A 19,997-nucleotide genomic window follows, 5' to 3' on the forward strand; every position below is an offset into this window, starting at 1 on the left:
ATCCGAGACCAAGATGTTTGTAATGTGCGTACAACGTATATCTGTGTGTTTGTGTGTGTATATTGTAAACTGTGCAAAAAGTTAGAAAACAGTATTTAAAAAAGTAAAAGATAGTTTTCCCTATACATAAATACCTTGCGTTAGAGACTTAGGCCGGTTTATCGCTCAGATTGGAGAAAAGTGCGGCTTGTATTATGCAAACTTTAAGACGTCCGTTCGCCGAGATAGGACCTCTGAGATCAATTTGTTTTGTAACATTTTACATAACACGAGTTTATGAATAGGTATATATGCGGCTAAGAGCTTATACGTGCATGTTATAGCCCTATAAAATTCGAGCTGGATAATTTTACTTAATAGCAAAACGTTAACGGAGCATGGACAATTCCGTAACTCGAGAAAATAATAAGCCTTAAAATTATTTCAGATTTAATAAAATCCAGGGCTATTAATCGCTGCTTCTATATTATAATTGTAGTATTTTCATTACAAATTGTTATTTAATAAAGAACAACACGAAAATTTAGTTATTGTTTGTTACGTTGAATAAATATTTACTTTTTATTTGATCTTTATTATTATTATTTCACTTTTCGTCACATTTTATATGAAAAAGTCATTTAATCAATAGATGCATTTAATTTGAAATCGTAAAACGTGGTTTGTATATTTTAGTTGCAATGTTACAATTCATGCAGTGAGTTGAAATATTTACGTTTCGTTAGTCAAACACGGTTATAAGTATAAATATAATACTCTATATTGTGGCCAATCTACTACCTACTTTGATATTCGTAGTTTAATTTTCTAACTCCCCATTTCAAACAGATAAAATGATGCTATCAATATTTTATGCATCAATCTATTGAAAAAGATTGACAATAAATTGCAATATGAAATGAAACTATGATTTAAAATAAAAATAATGATATTCGTATCAGTTATGTTGTTGTACCTTATAATGTTAACCCTTTTTTCCTGGAAAATGTAAATATTTTTGGATATAATATTTATGTAACTGTACGTAAGTACTATAAAGGGATATCATTTTTTTTTTCGAATAACGCATTATAATACACAAAAATGGTAAGCAAATTAACACTGTCCTTTGCTTATTGCTTTTGTGGTAGTTATATTAGCACAAGCAAATTCTAACTAATTACTCATTTTTAAAATGTACTACTTACTGGTTTGATTTCAAGATTTCGGATAGTTTTGTTTAAAAAACCTATTGATTTTTCTTAATGAATCCAAAGTATTATTTAAAAACACAATACAAAACATAATTAATTTAAATAGCTATATTATATGTATTCCATCACAGATATTATTCTCATAATAAAGCCTTGTTATGGTAGTATGTTGAGCAGGCGGGCCGGGCAAGGGCGTCATGATTCTGGTGTCATCAGTATGCGCCAAGCAAGCGCGTGTCGGCATGCGCCGGCGTCCGTTCACTAGGTGCGAACGGTTAAGCTTATCAATAACATTTCTATCATAACCAACAATTTTTGTTATCCTTAGATATTTTTTGTTGACTTACTCGTTAGTCAATTTTAGTAGTATGAAGTTACTTACTACATAGGTCCAGTGGTCGTGCTGCTTAGGTGAAGATTTTATTTATAAGAGACATATAAAATTATCTTCACTTCTCCGCTTTGCTTCCAGGGGATACGGAGATCGAAATTGCGACGATCTGAGCCGAGGTTCAACCCCTAGCGGTGCCCTCAGACTAAAGTCGTCGCGTCGTATGGCAATGCATTAAAGGTACCACTGACGTCATATGATGATGTGCCATTCCTGGTGTTATCATTAGTTGAAAAGGTCTAGTATTAAAAATATGCATGGCAAGGTAAGATGGATGCATGGTAAGATATAGAGACTTATACAGTGGTTGTGGTGAAATAACAAAATAACAGTCAAATACAGTAAATAAGAGTAAAACGACCAGTGACCGCAGTCCCACAGACGAAGCGGTAATTGTCGCCGGGTCATGTTCGTTTTTCTGAGAATACAGCGGGCACAAAATTAGATATAATCTGGATTCTCTTTTATTATGATTCTAACTATTTCCTACGATTTCATATAATGTGTACTTGTTATAGTTTTTCGTAGACTTTCGATACAAACTATAATGTACTTACTTGTAGACTGTATAGGTATAAACTAATAATATATATATACATATATATAGAATATGAAATAAAAAAATGGCTGTGTCCTACCTATATATGAACGCCTAATTATTTTTTAAACATCATTAATATTACCTGTAATCTAAGAATATATGTGTATGTTTACTAAAAATATTCAAGAGTAGAAAGTAGATTGTATAACTATGACGATATGATATTATAAAATCATCCGAAAACAATAACATTTTCAATAGCCAATAATATTTAATTTATTCTACTAACACATCTACTATACAAATATATTATCAATAAAAATAACTTAACAGAAATGAAATGAACCTCATTCTGTTGGTTTCGTTACATGATGCATGCGGGTCACATGGGAAATGACATTCGTGAGAATCCAAGTGATTAGTATGAAACAAAGTTACTGTGGGCGTGGGGACTGGGCGAGAATATTGGTGCAGTGCTGTATCTAATAGTACAGAAATATCGCGGGCATCTCGAATGAACAAAAGAAAAATTGCTACGCGATTGGAGGGCGGGAAACCGCGTCTTATGTCCCGCACTGTCGTTCAGTGCCTCGCCTCGTCGCAGAGCACAGCTACGTTGTCAATCGCATATCTTCTTTTTGCTTTCTGCTCAGACAATGGCGGGAAAATGTTTTCTGTATGAGGTGGGGTGTGGGGTCAACAGAGGGAGCACTAATCTCCGTCGGGATCGTTTGGATTAATGGCTCGTATTGCCGTGTCTGTTGTTTGTTTCCCTAAAGTTTTTAGTTTCTTCGGTTGCTTGAAACTTCTTGTTGTGTAGATTTTACGGGATGACAGTGTAGAACTGTAGATACTTGATAAAGATATTTTATTTAGTTTAAATTTATAAAATTTATTATAATAATCCAAAATGGAATGAATATATATTCCAAAATGGAATAAGTATCACTTATTAGCCGAATTTCGTATATAAAAATAAAAATAATAATAAATAAATAATAAAAAAACATTGCTGGCATTGTTATGTTTTCCAACTTTTATCAAGTACACAAATAAATTCCAATTGGAAAAAACACAGTCATTGTTTCTAAGTACTGTTTTTCATGTCGAAAATGGACGCCACGAGCAAACTTTGGCAGAGTACAATGGGAGGGTGAAAGTAATTTTTGAAGTTTATGTCGGGCAAATTACTATTTAGTAGAGGAAACGTGAATATATTTTAGAGATCCCTGTAGTTGAATAAAGAGAACATAAAATTAGATGACAACTGCTTTCAGCTTAAATTGATTAAGAATATAGTTATTTTAACTTGTTTTATGACTATATACCCTTTTTTTGGACAAGTTAAAAAAAGCTACGTCTACAAATAAATAAGCATCGGACAAACTTATAGGAACAAGTTTGTCAACAGGTCCGTACAGTGGAAATTGTTTCTGGCAGCAAAAAACTTCATGAATCAAATTTGCGTAGAGGGCGCTGCTACTAATTAAAATAAAATTGTTAAAACCGACTCACGAACGCGCTCACTCCACAGACTAAGTTTTAACGAGGATATATTTGGTTTCGACCAACCCTTTGGTGATTTTACTATTGAGTCTGGCTGCAAATAACTCTGTAATTGACTTCAAAGTAGTTCTGGTTTTGTGGGTAGAATACAAGTGGTGAACTATGCCTTTACAATAGGGTAACAGAATTCATGATAGTGTTACTACACCATGCAATTTTATGTTATATATATATATATATGTAATACTCTGTATAAATTACACTAAACACAATACAAATATAATATGGGCAAATATCAAAAAGAAATAAATCGATAGACGATATTTATTTAAAAAATTGTCATTTAAATATGTAATGATGTACTTTGATGCGAAACAACGTGATATCTAAACAAAATGTAGGTACCTTAAAAATATATTCTCATCACAAGAAAGTTGAAGCAGTATATAAGAAAAAAATTACAATTATGTTATAAATGTGAAAGTGAGTTTGTTGTTTATTAACAACTTCATTAAAACCTTAGTTGGACCGATATTGTCATGTAAATAACATATTACGAAGAAAAATACATATCCTTTTGCATGTGAAACAGTACAGTTCTTATATATTATACGAAGTAAAATTTTGTTCTTTTATAGAAATTCGTTAATTTTATTGAGTATCAAATCTTACACGAGACGCTTTTTTAAACATCTGCTGTAAAATTTGGTTACGCTCTCACGTCTATTTTACAGTACACTGGAGACCTTTTCATTTACGAATATAATATCTGTATGAGACAAAAATAGAATGTTAATAAAGAATATATTTCAGAAGGCGCCAAGAGGGGTGCTCCCGACAGCGCAAAGATGATGGAATGCTTGTGCCCTGCGCCACGCACGCTGGCTTGTCGCGTTGTATTGCTGGATGAAAGGGAGCTTCTCCATGAGATACAGGCAAGAAATATTATTTTATAACGATTTATTGCGTGTAATTTATACAGTTGATTTTATACCACGATGGTGGCAATCAAGCAAATTGAGACTGGACTAAATTAAAAAATAATTACGATAATTAAAAAACTTTTGTGTAAATTCTACATACATGTACATATATAAATTACATTATGGCTTTTTGAGGATATCTCAGACCAATTGTTTTTTTTTTTGCGTTAAGGTCTGTACATATTACTGGCTATTGATCTACTAATTTTGAGAAAACTGAAGTAGGATATTTTAGGAAAATCCATGAAATGTAATTAAATTAGATGATGTAATTAAAATAGAAGTAAATCTAAATAATTAAGGCAAGGTAATTTTTATTTCGTATAGTACAAGTATTTCCAAGTAGGACGTCAATAATAACAAGAACCTTCTCCACTTCTCACTAAAATTGGGCCTAATATTATCATGGTGGCCTATAGTGGCTATATAGATTTTTATTTTGGGTTTTCCTTCTATTTGCAACGATTTAATTGGCTTATTCTCTTAGCCGCTTATTTCCATGTACTTTTGTATTTTTACTCCTTTACCAAATTGTCTCATGATTTAGTCGCTTTATAATATTATGAAAGATATCCTATTTGCCAGTTTATGCGTGAAATAAAAATAATATATATAAATGTAAGACTATAGGTACATTTTAACGCTCTCTCATTCCGTTCTCAAATCGAAAAAAGTTATTATCAACTTTATTAAATTTGAAAGGGTTTTGTAGACCAAATTATATAAGAATAAAACGGTTTCACAGTCCCAAAATGATTAAATTTTACAGCAATTTAGAAATACGAGTAAAATAAAAACACTACGAATATATTTACGGCTTTAAGATAGATTACTCAAGGACGAAGTTATGCATCATAAACTATAAATCTTGAATGTGACATGGAATATAATATAATATTTATTTATGTTATTGTAACTTAATAGTTAACACCTAGTCTTAACTTTATGAACTTTTGTAGCGACGTACTCGGAATACAGCATTTCATTGTTTTTTATACTTTTTTTGTAGCTAAGATATCGAAAGACGCGCCACCTGAAAACAATAAATTTAAATGAAGAAAATCTCGATATATGTTTAGCCTTACAGAAAGAGTAGATACTATCTTTTCTACTTAGTGTTTAATCGTATGTCACAGACAAGATAATATTACAACTAGAACTAATCTCCGCTATGCGAGATTAATATATGTATATATATAAAGTAATTGTAAGTAGCTTTGAGGTGGTCTAGTGTTTTGAGTAGTCATGCTCACTAAAATGTCCAGACTTGTGGCGGCGTGGTGGGCCGGGTCATTGGGCTCCCTAAAATATGGTCGAGCGCAGTGATGGCTGGCTCATCCGTTATACTCGTGAACGGGTGCTGCTTGTAGGGACTGGTCTGCTCTAATCACTATGACTGATTTCCTCTTATTAATTGTTTAACCAGTTGGTTATATATTCAATATTTTTTCTATTTGAGTATTTAATTGAATTAGTGCTAATTGGTGGTTTGTATTCACACACTTAAACTTAAAAATGTAAAGTAATAATAAAATTATTTAAAAGAGCAACACGCAAGTTTTCTTGCTCGTTCTTCTTGTGATGACACAGCTTTCCGAATGAGCGGTAGATTAAAAAAAATGTAATGACTATTAAAAAGTGCTTCAATGTAAGTTTATTTGAATAAATGTTTTTCTATTCTATTCTATTATATATATATATAATAATTATTACCATGCGTAACAGTAAGATACAATTCTTATAATATATCTAACACTGTCCGCTTTCAGTAGTTGCAGGTAATAAAATTGTTGTATAATATATATTTTCTAATATTAAAATAAAAATTAAGATTTGTACCGTAAGAACAAATAAAAATATTAAATCTTTGAATTTAATACGTGTCAAAATATATTATTATTCTATATGTGATTAGTATCCCTATATGGTTTGTTTAATTGTCGTTACATAAACACTATTGTAAAAAGCATTATCGTAATACTTTTAATTTTTTTTTTAAATATGTACCTAATATGTAGCATATACACAAAAAATAACATAAAGAATATATAGGCAAATTGTGAACCTCCTCTTTTCGGTAGTCCCTTAATTAAACATTGTCTACTGAGCGCCTTTTTTATAAGTATAGTGAGGTTGGGTTCATTAATAGCTATATTATACCATTTCCTATAACAAGAACTCGTGATTTGTTCCAATGCACAACTTTTAATAAATATTCAGCAGCCATGTTCCATGTTTTCTTTTAAATATAACTTCAATACCTTTCTTGTATGTGGCCGATATTGGCGAGGGATTATTTCGAAAACCGACCTTTGCCGGAGCGGCCGTCCCGACGGGCGTCGATAGCATTTTTCAATTTTCTCATATCTATAAAACAACGAGACTTTTCTCGTTTTCATCCCTCACATTTCAAGTGGAGCCATTCCGAGACGAATTATTTGAAGCACACCCAGGGGCTCAAGGAAGGTCTTTTATATGCGAAGCCCGGGTCTAAGGTGCGGATGAATTCACTGAATCGTACGTCGGCTCTATGAATATTAAATTCTATTTGGCTGGCATTGTCGTTGCGTGGTGAATGTGAGAGTAGCTCGCAAACTCGCAAGCAATGTACGCCAATAGTCCAGGCGCCAAGACCCCTATACTACCAACAGCGTCCTCGGCCGCACATCTCATGTCCGTACTTGCCCTTAGTATTTACTTAGACGACATCTACTTGTGACACCCCACATTTGTACAAACGTTATTCGCAATTTGTCATACCTAGCCCACGCTATAAGCGATGTAAGAGAATTCTTTCTCCTCTCTATCAACTAGTTAAATCTCTAAATCAAAATATGCGTGAAATTTTTTTTCGATTGTTTGCTTGTAAAGTTTAGATTTTTGAATCACAAATTGCTAGATGAATTCTAATGAAATTTTTATACAGATAGATAATAATACCTATAATGTATACAATCTGTTCTCAAGATAACGCTGCTTATAGAATATTTTAAATGTATTTAATATCACAAACAACTGACTTCAATAAACATGGCTAATTAACATACTTATTTGTGTAAAACCATGATACAGAAATATTTTATAAACATTTATTCACTTCCTTTGAAAATAGTTTATTAAACAATAAAACTTAATTTTCAATCTTTAACATTTAATATATACCCTCTATAAATAAGTCATATGATCATATGATCGCCATTTCGTACTAAAAGTTATGTCAATTTACAAGGCATCTGATTAAGTACCTACTTACGCACACAATCTCTATTATTTCCAAAACTTCGGCTTCGAGAATTCCACAGTTATTCAGATAACACTTGCCTATGTCCCTGTCATAACCGTAAACAACGGTGGAATTTATCCCAGAAATGCTTTTGTTTGGCCCATACGAAGATCCCAAACTTGTTCCTCAAACAAATTCTCAAGATATATTGGGCTAAAATCATCCAATTTGGGTAAAGTGGAAGCGACGAGAGTTCGACGTTTCTCGCTAAATTGTATGGATATTTTAGATAAATCGCCGTCCTTTCCTTACAGTTTCCCTATCATAAAGGGACATTTGTCTCAGACGTTCCCGCGACAACTATTTTCCTTCCACATCACGAAAATACCAAGATATATTATGACTATAGAAGCAAGCAAGATATATATTTAAGTTACTTTAATTTTTTATTTACCTTCGCATATTAGACAATATTTATAGTACTACAAAGTGAAGCAAGGACATGGACAAAGTAATAATATACAAAGATATATATGATGTTACAAGTATTATACATGCAAACTAATAATGATATCCGATTAAAATATTCGAGCGGAGTCCACAACTATCCGAAATAATACTCATTATGTTTATTATAGAAGATTACAGACGAGACGCGTAAATAATTCGACAGTACTGCTTAAAGCTGAAATGAATAGGTATTCCATTCATAATAATTTCTATAGATTACTGTATAATGTACATACTTAAATAGGTAAGAAATTACGAATAAGTAGTTACAAATCGTTGTATCCTTGTAGCATTGGAAGATAAATAATTTTTATATTATAAATACTGACTAGATAATAAGTAATCTATAACAGAAATAGTAGTAAGGCTAAGACCATATAAGTACATATTTCAAGAAGTCACTTTAAGTTACTTAAATTAAATGAAAGTTTATTTCATCAAAAACCATTCAGTACTTTTTGCGTGAAAGTCAGTACATATTGATATATTAGTAAGAAGTTAGTACGTATAAATCGTAAAGATAAAATAATAATAAAATAATAACCAATCGTGTTGCTTTAAAAATCTCGAATTTCAAAACCTGCTGCGAGCAATACTTACTGCACTAGACTTTTGTTTCGTGAAAATTGTTAGACGCCTCGCCTCTATTTTATTTGGATCGGATTCTAGAGAGGAAGGCAAGGAATTGCACAGCAATTTATGGAACGAGCCTAGTGTCGGGAACTGGAGGTGGAGGTCATTGTGTTGTGTTGTCGCGGCGGCAAATTGACTCGACAGCATTTCACGGTCTACTGCGTAAGTGCACCTAGTGCCTCATTCCCCTTTATTAACGCCGTCTTCATTGTATTTCATCCTAGGCTGCTTCTGAAGTGAAGGCAATCCAATATTCTTTCATAGATCTCTATCTACATATCTATAAAAGAATATTAGATTTACATTAGTACATGTAGACAGACTACGTGGAAATAAAAACTACTGCTTTTTAATTAATAAACGTAAATATTTCTTTAAAAGAAATATTTCTATTTTTGTATAACACTCCAGAGCAGAGAGAACAATTGGCATAATCTAAAATGAGTTTATTTCAAATTACACAATTTGAGTAGATGTCTCAAACTATTACAAATTACTATTTACAAAATTTGCAAGTTTAAATATGTTTAAAAACGTTAAAGCTACAACACTGTTTATAGTGCAAAGTAAATAAATACATAGATTGTTCACTGACAATGCCCTGCAGGCGCCCAGCGCCGACATATGAGAACGTAGGTAGGTATCGCGTATGCGCAACGCTATATCTACATCAACTGCTGCCGGATTTTGAAATCGTTTGTTATTTTTCGTGCTGAACGTACGCTGGGAGCAAAACGGGCTCTGTTATTAAATCATTTATTATTCAACCCAACGAACTGTTTTGCAATTTTCCCATAAGCCAGTGCAGGCTCCTACAGGCAGCCGTACACTTAATTGTTTTGAATTGGACGAGCCACGTATGGATCATTCGATTTTGAATTGGGTATATTACCGATGATCATCATTCGACTAATATAATATTGTATGCTTAGTGACAATCTTAACAAATAAATTGATGTATATAGTGTTATAGTTTCATTTTCAAAGAGGAAGAATTCAACTGTAAACAAATAGATATGAAAGATAAATCTGATATATTGAAAATTGCAACATTTTCGTTACATTGCAATGGTCATTGAAATTTCTACTGTAATTTTTAGAGAGTTCTACGTCTACGTGTATTACACTCTTAGATATCTATGTATTATGTTCTTACTGTCCGGCTATTAACGCACAGTTATAAGGACTGTGTAATAAACTTGATATTTTAGTACGTAACCACCCACTTAGATAGGATTTCCCGAAATTCCCATAGGAAAGAAAGGTAACGCATTCGCGCGGAAGAAGTCATAGTAAAAAGCTACTTATAGAAATATTGAGCTATGACATATAAGAGAATTTTACATAAATATTGTAGTTTGGGACCGCAAATAGCCTTATAATGTATTTAATATTCACTTTTTATTATTACTCGTACATTGGGTTAAAATTATAGTTACGTCTACTATAACCGATCACATACACTTAGCTTTACTATTATCATTGAACACCAACACAGCAATTTTCCAATTTAGAAACTAACTAACCTAACCTTAATAACTGAATCTAGAACTAGAGACCGGAAATTTTATGTACTACATGAAATGGAGATAAGGCGAAAATTACTTGGATCAAACCTGTGACAATTCTTTTTACCTATTCTCTATGTAGAGTATAATAGGAAGTTTCTACTTATTATTGTTGCTTATATTTATACCTAAAGTAATATTACTTTTTATAAATTCAAAAACGATTGCATTCTATTTTATCATATCGATTAAAATTTTTTAAAAGTTGAGTCTTAGTTATTCAGAATAATATTAGGTATACAATTTTATATTATATTAACCTTGGTTACAGAAGAGTATAAAAACCTATACATTGTTCACGTTGAAACAAATTATACTTATAGAATGACGACCAAATGGACGATATGTTATAATTCCGTCTGCAGTGTGTGATTTTCGCGTCACGCAGAACATAAGAACTCACGCAAATTGTGCGCATGAGAGCTCGCTTTAAACCCAGAGCGATCAACTCAAAGCCGTCAATTATGTTGCCAATATCGTATCATTGGCAGCCAACTACTGGTCTTTCTGGTCCTGCAGCATCGCGTGCGGATCACCCTAATTGTGGAAAGCCGAGCATCAAGAAATGCTAATTGGAGATAGTCTCGTGCCGATACCGTGGGAGATGAATTTATTCAATAGAGACGTTCTTGCTTTCTAATTAAGCGATATCGATTTATTTTTTATTATGCAATCACTTATGCAATATTCTCGTTCGTTATGTGCTGTTATTGTAACTGTCAAATTGTTAATATTAAAGTGATAGGTACCTATGTAAGTGAGTGTGTTAGCAATTATTTTTATTATATCATTTTGTTACAGGATAACAATACGGGGCAGGCTTTACTAGATGTCGTGTTTAGACATCTGGATCTTTTAGAAACTGCCTATTTTGGCCTACGCTACGTTGATCAAGATAATCAAACTGTAAGTTCTTAAGCGTTGCTTGTACATTTCATATGTAACTTAACGGAATACTTAAAGCGAAATATATTTAAGTTTATATACTTAACACAAATTAACGATAAAAAGGGACTTTGAGTACGGTTTTCATGTAAATGAATGACCAAATAATGAAATTTTATATTGTATATACGGCCTATTGAAGATACGCTGAGGCCTGAATTTCAGTAGTTATTATTAAATTATCAAGTTCTCCATCAGAATTAGTTTTAACGATTATTATGTACAAACCCTAAATATATGTAATAGACTTACGAAAATCTTGAGTATTTCTTTAGTTAAGACGTATACAGATTTGTTTTTTTCCGATTTGATCTAGTGTACTATTTTTTACTGTAAATAGAATGAATAAACATTATCTTATATGAATAATACCGCTGACAAACATTATGAATCGATGCCCGTGGTTCAGCTCAGTGTTTGTCTTTCCGACTTAATAATAGCTAGTAGAAGTATTTATTTTATGTCTTTTTTCTAACAGCATTGGCTGGACGTTGGCAAGCGCTTGCGCCGACAACTTCGAGGTTCAGATCCTCATACATTCTACTTCGGCGTGAAATTCTACGCTGCAGACCCATGCAAATTACTGGAGGAGATCACACGGTAAATACTTATCCATATCTAAATACCCATAACCTCAAAGGAATGAATATTAATAAATTAAATTAACATATTTAATTATATGCAGATACATGTAGATATAAGCCTGTAGGTATATATTACAGAATATCATCATTTGAGTAATTTGACATAAGTAACAAATAAAAAATAAAAATCTTTTAGAAAGTGCTTCGCTTTTATAATTGCGTGATGCGCTTAACACACAACATGTTAGTTTTATAAAAAAACAACTATTGAGTTTATGATTACAACTTTAGCTTAGCCTAATGTTGTAATCAAAAACCCAATAGTTGTTAGATAATCTGTTTTGTAATTGTAACTGTTTATTTTTTATTCCTATAATTATACTATACTTGGTATCATTACCGCATTGTAAAATGTATGTAAAATAAATTTACTTTTGGTAGTCTCATTACTCACAAACTCGAGAAAGACTGGACCGATTTGGCTAATTTTGAATTAGAAATATTTGTGGAAGTCCAAGAAAGGTTCAAAATGTAAGAAAATGTGAATATAATATAAGCATGAAACAGTGAAACCAGGTACGTGTAAATATAATAATACTTGTAAGTCAGTACGGTAATTAAAATCGTTAATATGCACTGTATTGTTCATATTAAAAGGCAAAAATCACAACTTTTTTATATAATTCAAAATTGCAAACAAGCTGATGAAAAACATGGCCTACATACCTGTACAGCACTATGGACATTCCATTCCATAATTATGTGATATCTACGATACCACTCCTGCCATACCATTCCTGAGAATTAATATGTCATTCCTCTTATCCTGTAATTTTACTGTCATATGTCACACTTTAATCAAAACACATCTTAAAAAAGCAAGCTGATATAATATAACAGGTGATACTGTATTTTTTTATTGGGGGGGTTTGGGCTATTGTCAGGTGCTGGGACCTGCAGCACTGCGACTTACATAAATCTATTGTGCCCGTCCTTTTTCATAGTTCGCTACCTAGAACCTGAGTGATCTGTATCCATGCAAACGATTTTTTACAAAGTTTACCCGTACCAGTTCACAATTCATTAGATAGGTCGATAGCTTCTATTACATTCTCAGAATTATCATTGAAAAACAATATTTCCGATGTATCATAATTTAATCACCATGTACATGTGAGTAAAATTAATTATTAAGTACCTATCGACGTTAAAATAGTTTGTATACTGTGAGCATTAATTTTCGAATATAGCGTAACCACATCAAAGTACTGCGTGGCCTATATCTATGAAATGCACGTGTGGTCTATGTTGTAATGTGGCTAACGTATCCATAACGTCACTTGTCTCATATATTAATATGAACCGAAGAGCGGTACGGGTAGGAAGTCGTAAAACGCATCTGTTGAAAATGTAGAATACTCAGCGCTTACACAGCAATATAGTAGCTACGAGCTTATAATGTTATTTATGTGTGACATAGAGTAATTTTAAAATGTCGGATTAAATATGTCAATAAAGTAATTCCCTGTAATTTCATTTAATTTTGACAATAGCACTATTGCGACTGGCTAGGAAAAAATGTGGACATATTAATTAACAGCTAGCTACTCGTTGAAAACCCATGTTAGTTTATTTACGTAAAGCCTGGACTATTAAATTCGATACCTACATAGCCGATTGTTTCGGGAAAATTTTGTGATAAAAAATATGCATTTCTATCTAGTACTGAGTACGTGCAAATAAAGTCTGATAAAAATAATACATTCCAGAAATATCCATGCAATGTAAAAATGTAAAAATATTTTTATGTAGCTACTACATAAAAATATTTTTACAACAAAATTCATCCACACCCGTAACGCGCTTCGAAATATTGCTCTGAATATTTATCGTCTGAACTATGTATAACATATCTAATTAAAACGTGTGAATATTTTAAAGATAAATAGAATAAAACATATTTTGACTTGAATATTTAAATAACAAAGTCTCATAAATAAATGCGTATATGGAAGAGGAAGAACAACAAAAAGGGAAGTGATGATCGTAATCGCACTAACGAAATACGAAGGCATTACATCTACCCTAGAAGGTAGACAACTCCCAGGAGGGCGAAGCTACCTCGAATCAGGTTGGTAAAAGTACCGAGCACTGATTTGGAAATTGGACGTTCTCGAATTCACCGCCTTCCAAGTCTGCCCGATCACTTTCGGTCATGTTAAATAAATTTTCTCTATAATGGTGGTCATGTTAAATGATTTTTTATTATTATATATTTCTATGAAGAAGTAACGTACGTAGGTTCGTTTCTTTCTAATAAACGATGAATTAAGGAAATATACAATTGTTCATAAATAATAAATCGATTAAGCTTCTACAGTATACACTATCATCTTATAACATTACAAAACTAAATGTTTCTGTTATCAAGTACACAAATTATTTTAAACCCTTTTAACATATTAACAAACGCTCAAACATAGAAGCAAATAGTACTCGCGACTTTCAAGCTTATTACCACAGACTAAAGTACATACTCAATTCGTCTACTTTAGGAAATGTATTCTCGCATAAAATCATACCATGTCTCCTTTGCACAGTTTACCAGTATATAATACATACCTTATACTGAAAGCATTACAACATTTGATCAAGTCATGTATATCATCTTGCTAGTGTGAAACGGGCTTTATAAATATAATAACGTTATATCATGGGAATGGGAACCAACAGTGCCGTTGTGGCAATCACACTGCGTAGTCTGCGTAACAATAATAAACAGTCGCGTCATTACTTTGAATACTCATTTGTGTACTTTGTCTTTACGCACAGAAACCTTAGCAGAAACACTTCCATAATTATTAAATTGTTTAAGCTTATTATGTTTCCTTATGCCTTTGCATCTTAATGCTATAATTACTATTACCGTACTTTTTAAATTGTATCCGAATCAAATGAATGGTATATAGTTCATAAAAAAAAATTGGGTCATATGGAAACAAAAATCTTTATATACCTATAGAAATTTATAATTAAAATATAATAACTTTGACTGTGATCTTTGTACTGAAATAAAGCTACAGCACCAAAATTATCTCAGGACTCTAAATAACAGATCTATTATGCTAATTTCCTATGTATTTTTAAGAGTTCAGAATCAATTTTAAGGCTTAAATGCATTAAAAGCGGCTTAAATGCATTAAATATACATACATATTTTTAGCTTTATTACAATAGTAAAATTTTCACGACTATAAAAAGTTGTAAAGTTTGCAGAGAACAAAAGAAGGTCTAATAGTGCTCTCGTAGTAAACCGTCGGGCTCGTAAACTGAGGCACTCCCACCCGAATGAATGGGGATAGGCGGTCTGTACGAGCAACAGAATCCGGCCCTGGCATGAATAAAAGCTTCCCATATTTTATTCTATACACAGCTTTAATTGGACACTTTACTCTTTATTAATTTCATCTGAAGGCCACGTTCCATTATTGAATATACAAAATTCGTTGAATTTTATCTTTTTTACAAGTGACCAATTGTTTCTCTACCTTGTAAGCACCCTCCCGCGTTCTCCTTGCCAGTTGCTAGGTACTTACCGATCATATCTTCCTTTAGGCATGAGTTTCAGTTTAATATCTCCCTGTAATTTCTTTGAAGATGTGCTACGATGGTATTTTAATATTTAATTTCGTTTAAGCGTCGGAATCTTTTGTAAAGCTTACGTCGACAACTGAGTTTTGTGGATATAATTAGGTACATATTCTTTGCAAAATATTCGTAATATATATTATATTTATGTGATATTTATCTGTCAAATGGGCTAGAATTCTACTTAATGTTATATTATTGTTAATATTATAATATTGATATAAATTAAATTCTTTGATTGTTTTGGTATATATATGTAAGTTTAAAATATTTCTACATTTGTTTAAATATGTTTAAATAATGTTTAAAGTATTTCTATAACTATTATATAATTTATAAAGTAATATGTCTCTTCATTGTCTTTGCACGGTGTTTTCAACAAATGTAATATATCTCCAAAATATGTTTGTTTGTTCACGTAGAGACATCTGTTTTGGTGCAAACACTTGTTTTGACAATTTTATAAATATTTCACGACCTGCATGAAATTTGAATTGTACGCTCTTTCTAGTTACAGAAAAAAAAACTCTTTGCTAGAAACTTGGTTATTTACTACAATATAGTAATTTTACCCAACAGGTATCAGCTGTTTCTGCAACTGAAACAAGATGTGCTCCGTGGTCGCCTCCCGGTGAACTTTGATCTTGCCGCCGAGTTGGCTGCTTATGTTCTACAATGTGAGTACATTAGATAATTTGTCACAGAAACAACGCTTCATCCCAACTAGTTTGTGATAGCCAACTAAGGTTGTCATCTTTAGATTCGGTTAGAAAAACTAGATAGTATTAGTTGAAAAAAATAAACTAACAGGAACCAAATTCATAGACTGTACCTTACATATATAGCAATACAAACATATATTTTTATTTGATTAATACATTTTTAGTGTGGTCTCGAAACCGTAACCACCGGGAAATAAATTGGTATACAAAACCACTGGAACGCCGCGCCGGGCCGTTAAGTAATAAAAAGATCAGGCGATCAAGTCAGATTATTTAACCTATAGTAAAGAATTACCTACAGACGTCTCTAAAGATACATAGACGTGATACATACATTGTTTTTTTTTTCATATACCGGATATGTACTTCCAGACTTCCTTCTATCTTATTTTCCAAGTTTTATTTTTACATTTTACATCTGCAATCCTACATTGTGGTACATACATTGTAATCAGTAAAGTACAAAAATCCATTTGTAATAGTCTCTACCCCTCTTACTCTAGTTTTGCTCCCAATTATATAATAGACAGGATAACCAGTCTATATTATGTGGAAGTATAAGTACTTATGTGGAACATAGTTAACAGTAATAATCCTTTCTATTTAGAATTAGTACGAATACGTACTATGCGACAGTTATGTCTATTCATGATGCTAATCTGACGTTTTTGTCCGGTCATTATGTGGAGTCTCAGTAACAGCAAGTTTCCCCTTATTCCAACAAAACCAAAAGTTTTCGAGGAAAATAACCATACTTGTTATATAATAAGTTTGATATACCTCATTGGCTACGAACTACAAACCATAAAACTCAGTAACGTAATATATACTTATGGCACTAATCCAATGGAACCCGATTGTCTCTTTAGTCCCTAGATACGCAAACTTATAGAAAATATGCTTATATCTGTAATAGTATATTATAATAAGGTTGTTTGTTTCATCCATTTCATCTCCATTCTAGTGTGCTGACTTCATGTTTACTTATCTCTATTTTTATACATAAGGTATCCATAACTTTGTATAGGGATTATAAATAAATAACCTAAACAAATCAAGCAGCACCATCTAGTGGCATTAAGCAGAGAATGTACTATGTTTATTAGAGAATTTATAAAAATTCTATTTATTACATATCATATAGAAAAATATGCAGATCAATAAAACCTGATATGTATATTCATGAATACTTAGAAATGTCTGCATTGCAGGATTGAACCTTCGATATTCAATTAAATCTAAACGACACATTTCTAACTTCGGAGGAGGCAAACTTCTTGCCACATTGAACCAAATATTTTCAGTAAAATATGACCATACCAAATGTTATGTACAATTATAATTAATTTCATGATTGTAAATATCTATTTCAATAAACTTTGAATTTCATTAAATTCATCAGGATGAAACCGTTCTGGTCGAAACTTTTGAGAATTGTATATTGTGGATCAATATGAAAAGCTTGAATTGGAACTACAAACTCACACCTTCATCAATAGTTAATATATCTCCTGGAAAGGTATATTTTCTTCTACATACTCTTGATATATATCCAAGAGAAGGAAAATTATTAGTAGACACACGGTTTGGTAAATTTAATTTATTGGTACGGCTGTATGGCTATATAATTTAATATTATATAGCCATACAGCCGTACCAATATTGACCATAATAGCATTTTGTATAAAATTTTATTGCAATATCCTATTTTATTTAAATGGGTGGTGCGGCATCATAATTCATTTTGCATTCTATGTCACGTCCTAACTGTTACGTTCTGTTTTTTCATAAATAAATTGAATTGAGAACTTTCAATTTAACATTGTCACGTATTTTTAATGTTATTGCCTTTATTTTTACCAATATCACTAGGGAATGTACAGAATAAAAAAAGGATTAAGTACCTATGAAAATAGTCCATAAAGATCCATATGATATAAGGGGCAGATAAAACAAAAAAAAAATCTTATTACACAGTACACGAATTTTGTGTATTCATAAAATAATGTTCTTAATTTAATGTTATTGAAACAAATTTTCTACTCATTTCAATTGTTATGATACCATAGAGTAAACTAGCTAAAATATCTCCGGAGATAAAATTGTCATCTTTTGTGTGTGTCCGTGTATTTTTAATATTATGAAACATGTTACTAACACTGTTTTTGTAAACGTAAAAAAAATTGCTGTTAAGGTTTATCTACTTCTCCGTTAATTTTTAGAAAACTACGTAACTAATTTTATTATACCGATTATAATGTTATTAGATATTTTGTTATTAGATTATATGTTAAGGAAAAGACGTTGTGGCGTTATTCTACACATATTAAAATATATACAACTATATATAAGATGGCAAAATCGAAATATCACCAGTTAGACAATAATTTAGTATCAAAGCATGTATAGATTTTCAGATTAAGAGGACATCACAATTATGGATCGTACTTTAGAGTTTACCGTAAAAGAGTCGTTACTGGGAAATGTTGGCGAGTGCTCACAATCGGGTCAATAAAATAGGTGTGCTATTACGCGAAATGGTGGCACTGAGGTCGCTGTATCAAGGTGGGCGCCAACTGCGTCAAGTGGGAAATGGCGGGTTAGTGGCCGGGCAGGCACTTTGTAAACGGAGCACGACTGGAGTCGCGGATTTTACTGCCACTATAGCCACACAGAGCAACTCTAATTCGTGTCGCTGTTTACAACAGAAATTCTAGCTGAGTGCCACAGATTATGACTTAGACGTTATTCTGAATTAGACCCATTGAGACTTTGTCGCGTAAGTATAATTTGAGTTCTTTTTAGGATGTTTTGCAGAAAATTAGAAGTTACAGTTACTTTGAGCCGACATTAGGTAATAGATATTATAAAATGTAGTACTGTAGTACAAGATATCCAGCAAGTACGAGTTTGTAGTTTGGATTCTTGTCTAGATGGATAGGAAGATTAATGTCCGTATTTACGTGTAAGATGTAGTAATCCACATCGCGTGATATCGTATCCTGGATTTGGCTGTGCATCGTAATTAATTCCTAGGAAATTAATCACGATAGGCTGACTGTTGTCATCCTCATCCTTTCTTTATTCATTGATACCTACTTATAACGTACTCTATAGTCATTGCTGTAGATTACTATGTCATAATCATCCATAAAAATACATTGAGCCTAAAATATGTTCTATGATTCTAGAAGAACTACGAATGTTCCTAGTTGTCCTTAGAATTATATATTATTTATAGTTTCATATTTATTCATCCAATGGTAACATAATAGATGTTATTATCATATACAATTTATATTGTTTAACTTATACATATATCATTAGGTCACAAAAGATGTAGTATAAAAAATTACAAAACAACAAATTTACTTACTCCACTGAATGTAATGCCACGTAAGATTAAAATTCTTAACGATTTCAGTGTTAGCATAACAAAGTAAATGTCTTTAGAAGAAACAACTATTTCTCGTATTCTGTAAGTTATCCAATTGGCTCAATAAATAGTCGAGTGAATGCTTTTCAGTCGTATTACATTCTACTACTGCAA

The 19,997-nt window shown here is 32.0% G+C and overlaps 1 protein-coding gene across 1 annotated transcript in view; it reads left to right on the top strand.

The window, feature by feature from the left end:
• Positions 1–19,997, top strand: part of LOC131845912 (band 4.1-like protein 4) — a 44,048-nt gene that overhangs the window by 7,733 nt on the left and 16,318 nt on the right. Inside the window, exons 2-6 of the mRNA XM_059195068.1 lie at positions 1,666–1,764; positions 4,445–4,566; positions 11,350–11,454; positions 11,972–12,093; positions 16,305–16,402. Coding sequence (XP_059051051.1) covers positions 4,480–4,566; positions 11,350–11,454; positions 11,972–12,093; positions 16,305–16,402 — 412 coding nt within the window. The 5' untranslated portion in view covers positions 1,666–1,764; positions 4,445–4,479. The remainder of the gene's footprint in view (positions 1–1,665; positions 1,765–4,444; positions 4,567–11,349; positions 11,455–11,971; positions 12,094–16,304; positions 16,403–19,997) is intronic.

Source organism: Achroia grisella, unplaced genomic scaffold (assembly GCF_030625045.1).
Source record: "Achroia grisella isolate CSIRO2021 unplaced genomic scaffold, CSIRO_AGI_Agris_v1 utg487, whole genome shotgun sequence".
NCBI classification, from domain to species: Eukaryota; Metazoa; Arthropoda; class Insecta; order Lepidoptera; family Pyralidae; genus Achroia; species Achroia grisella.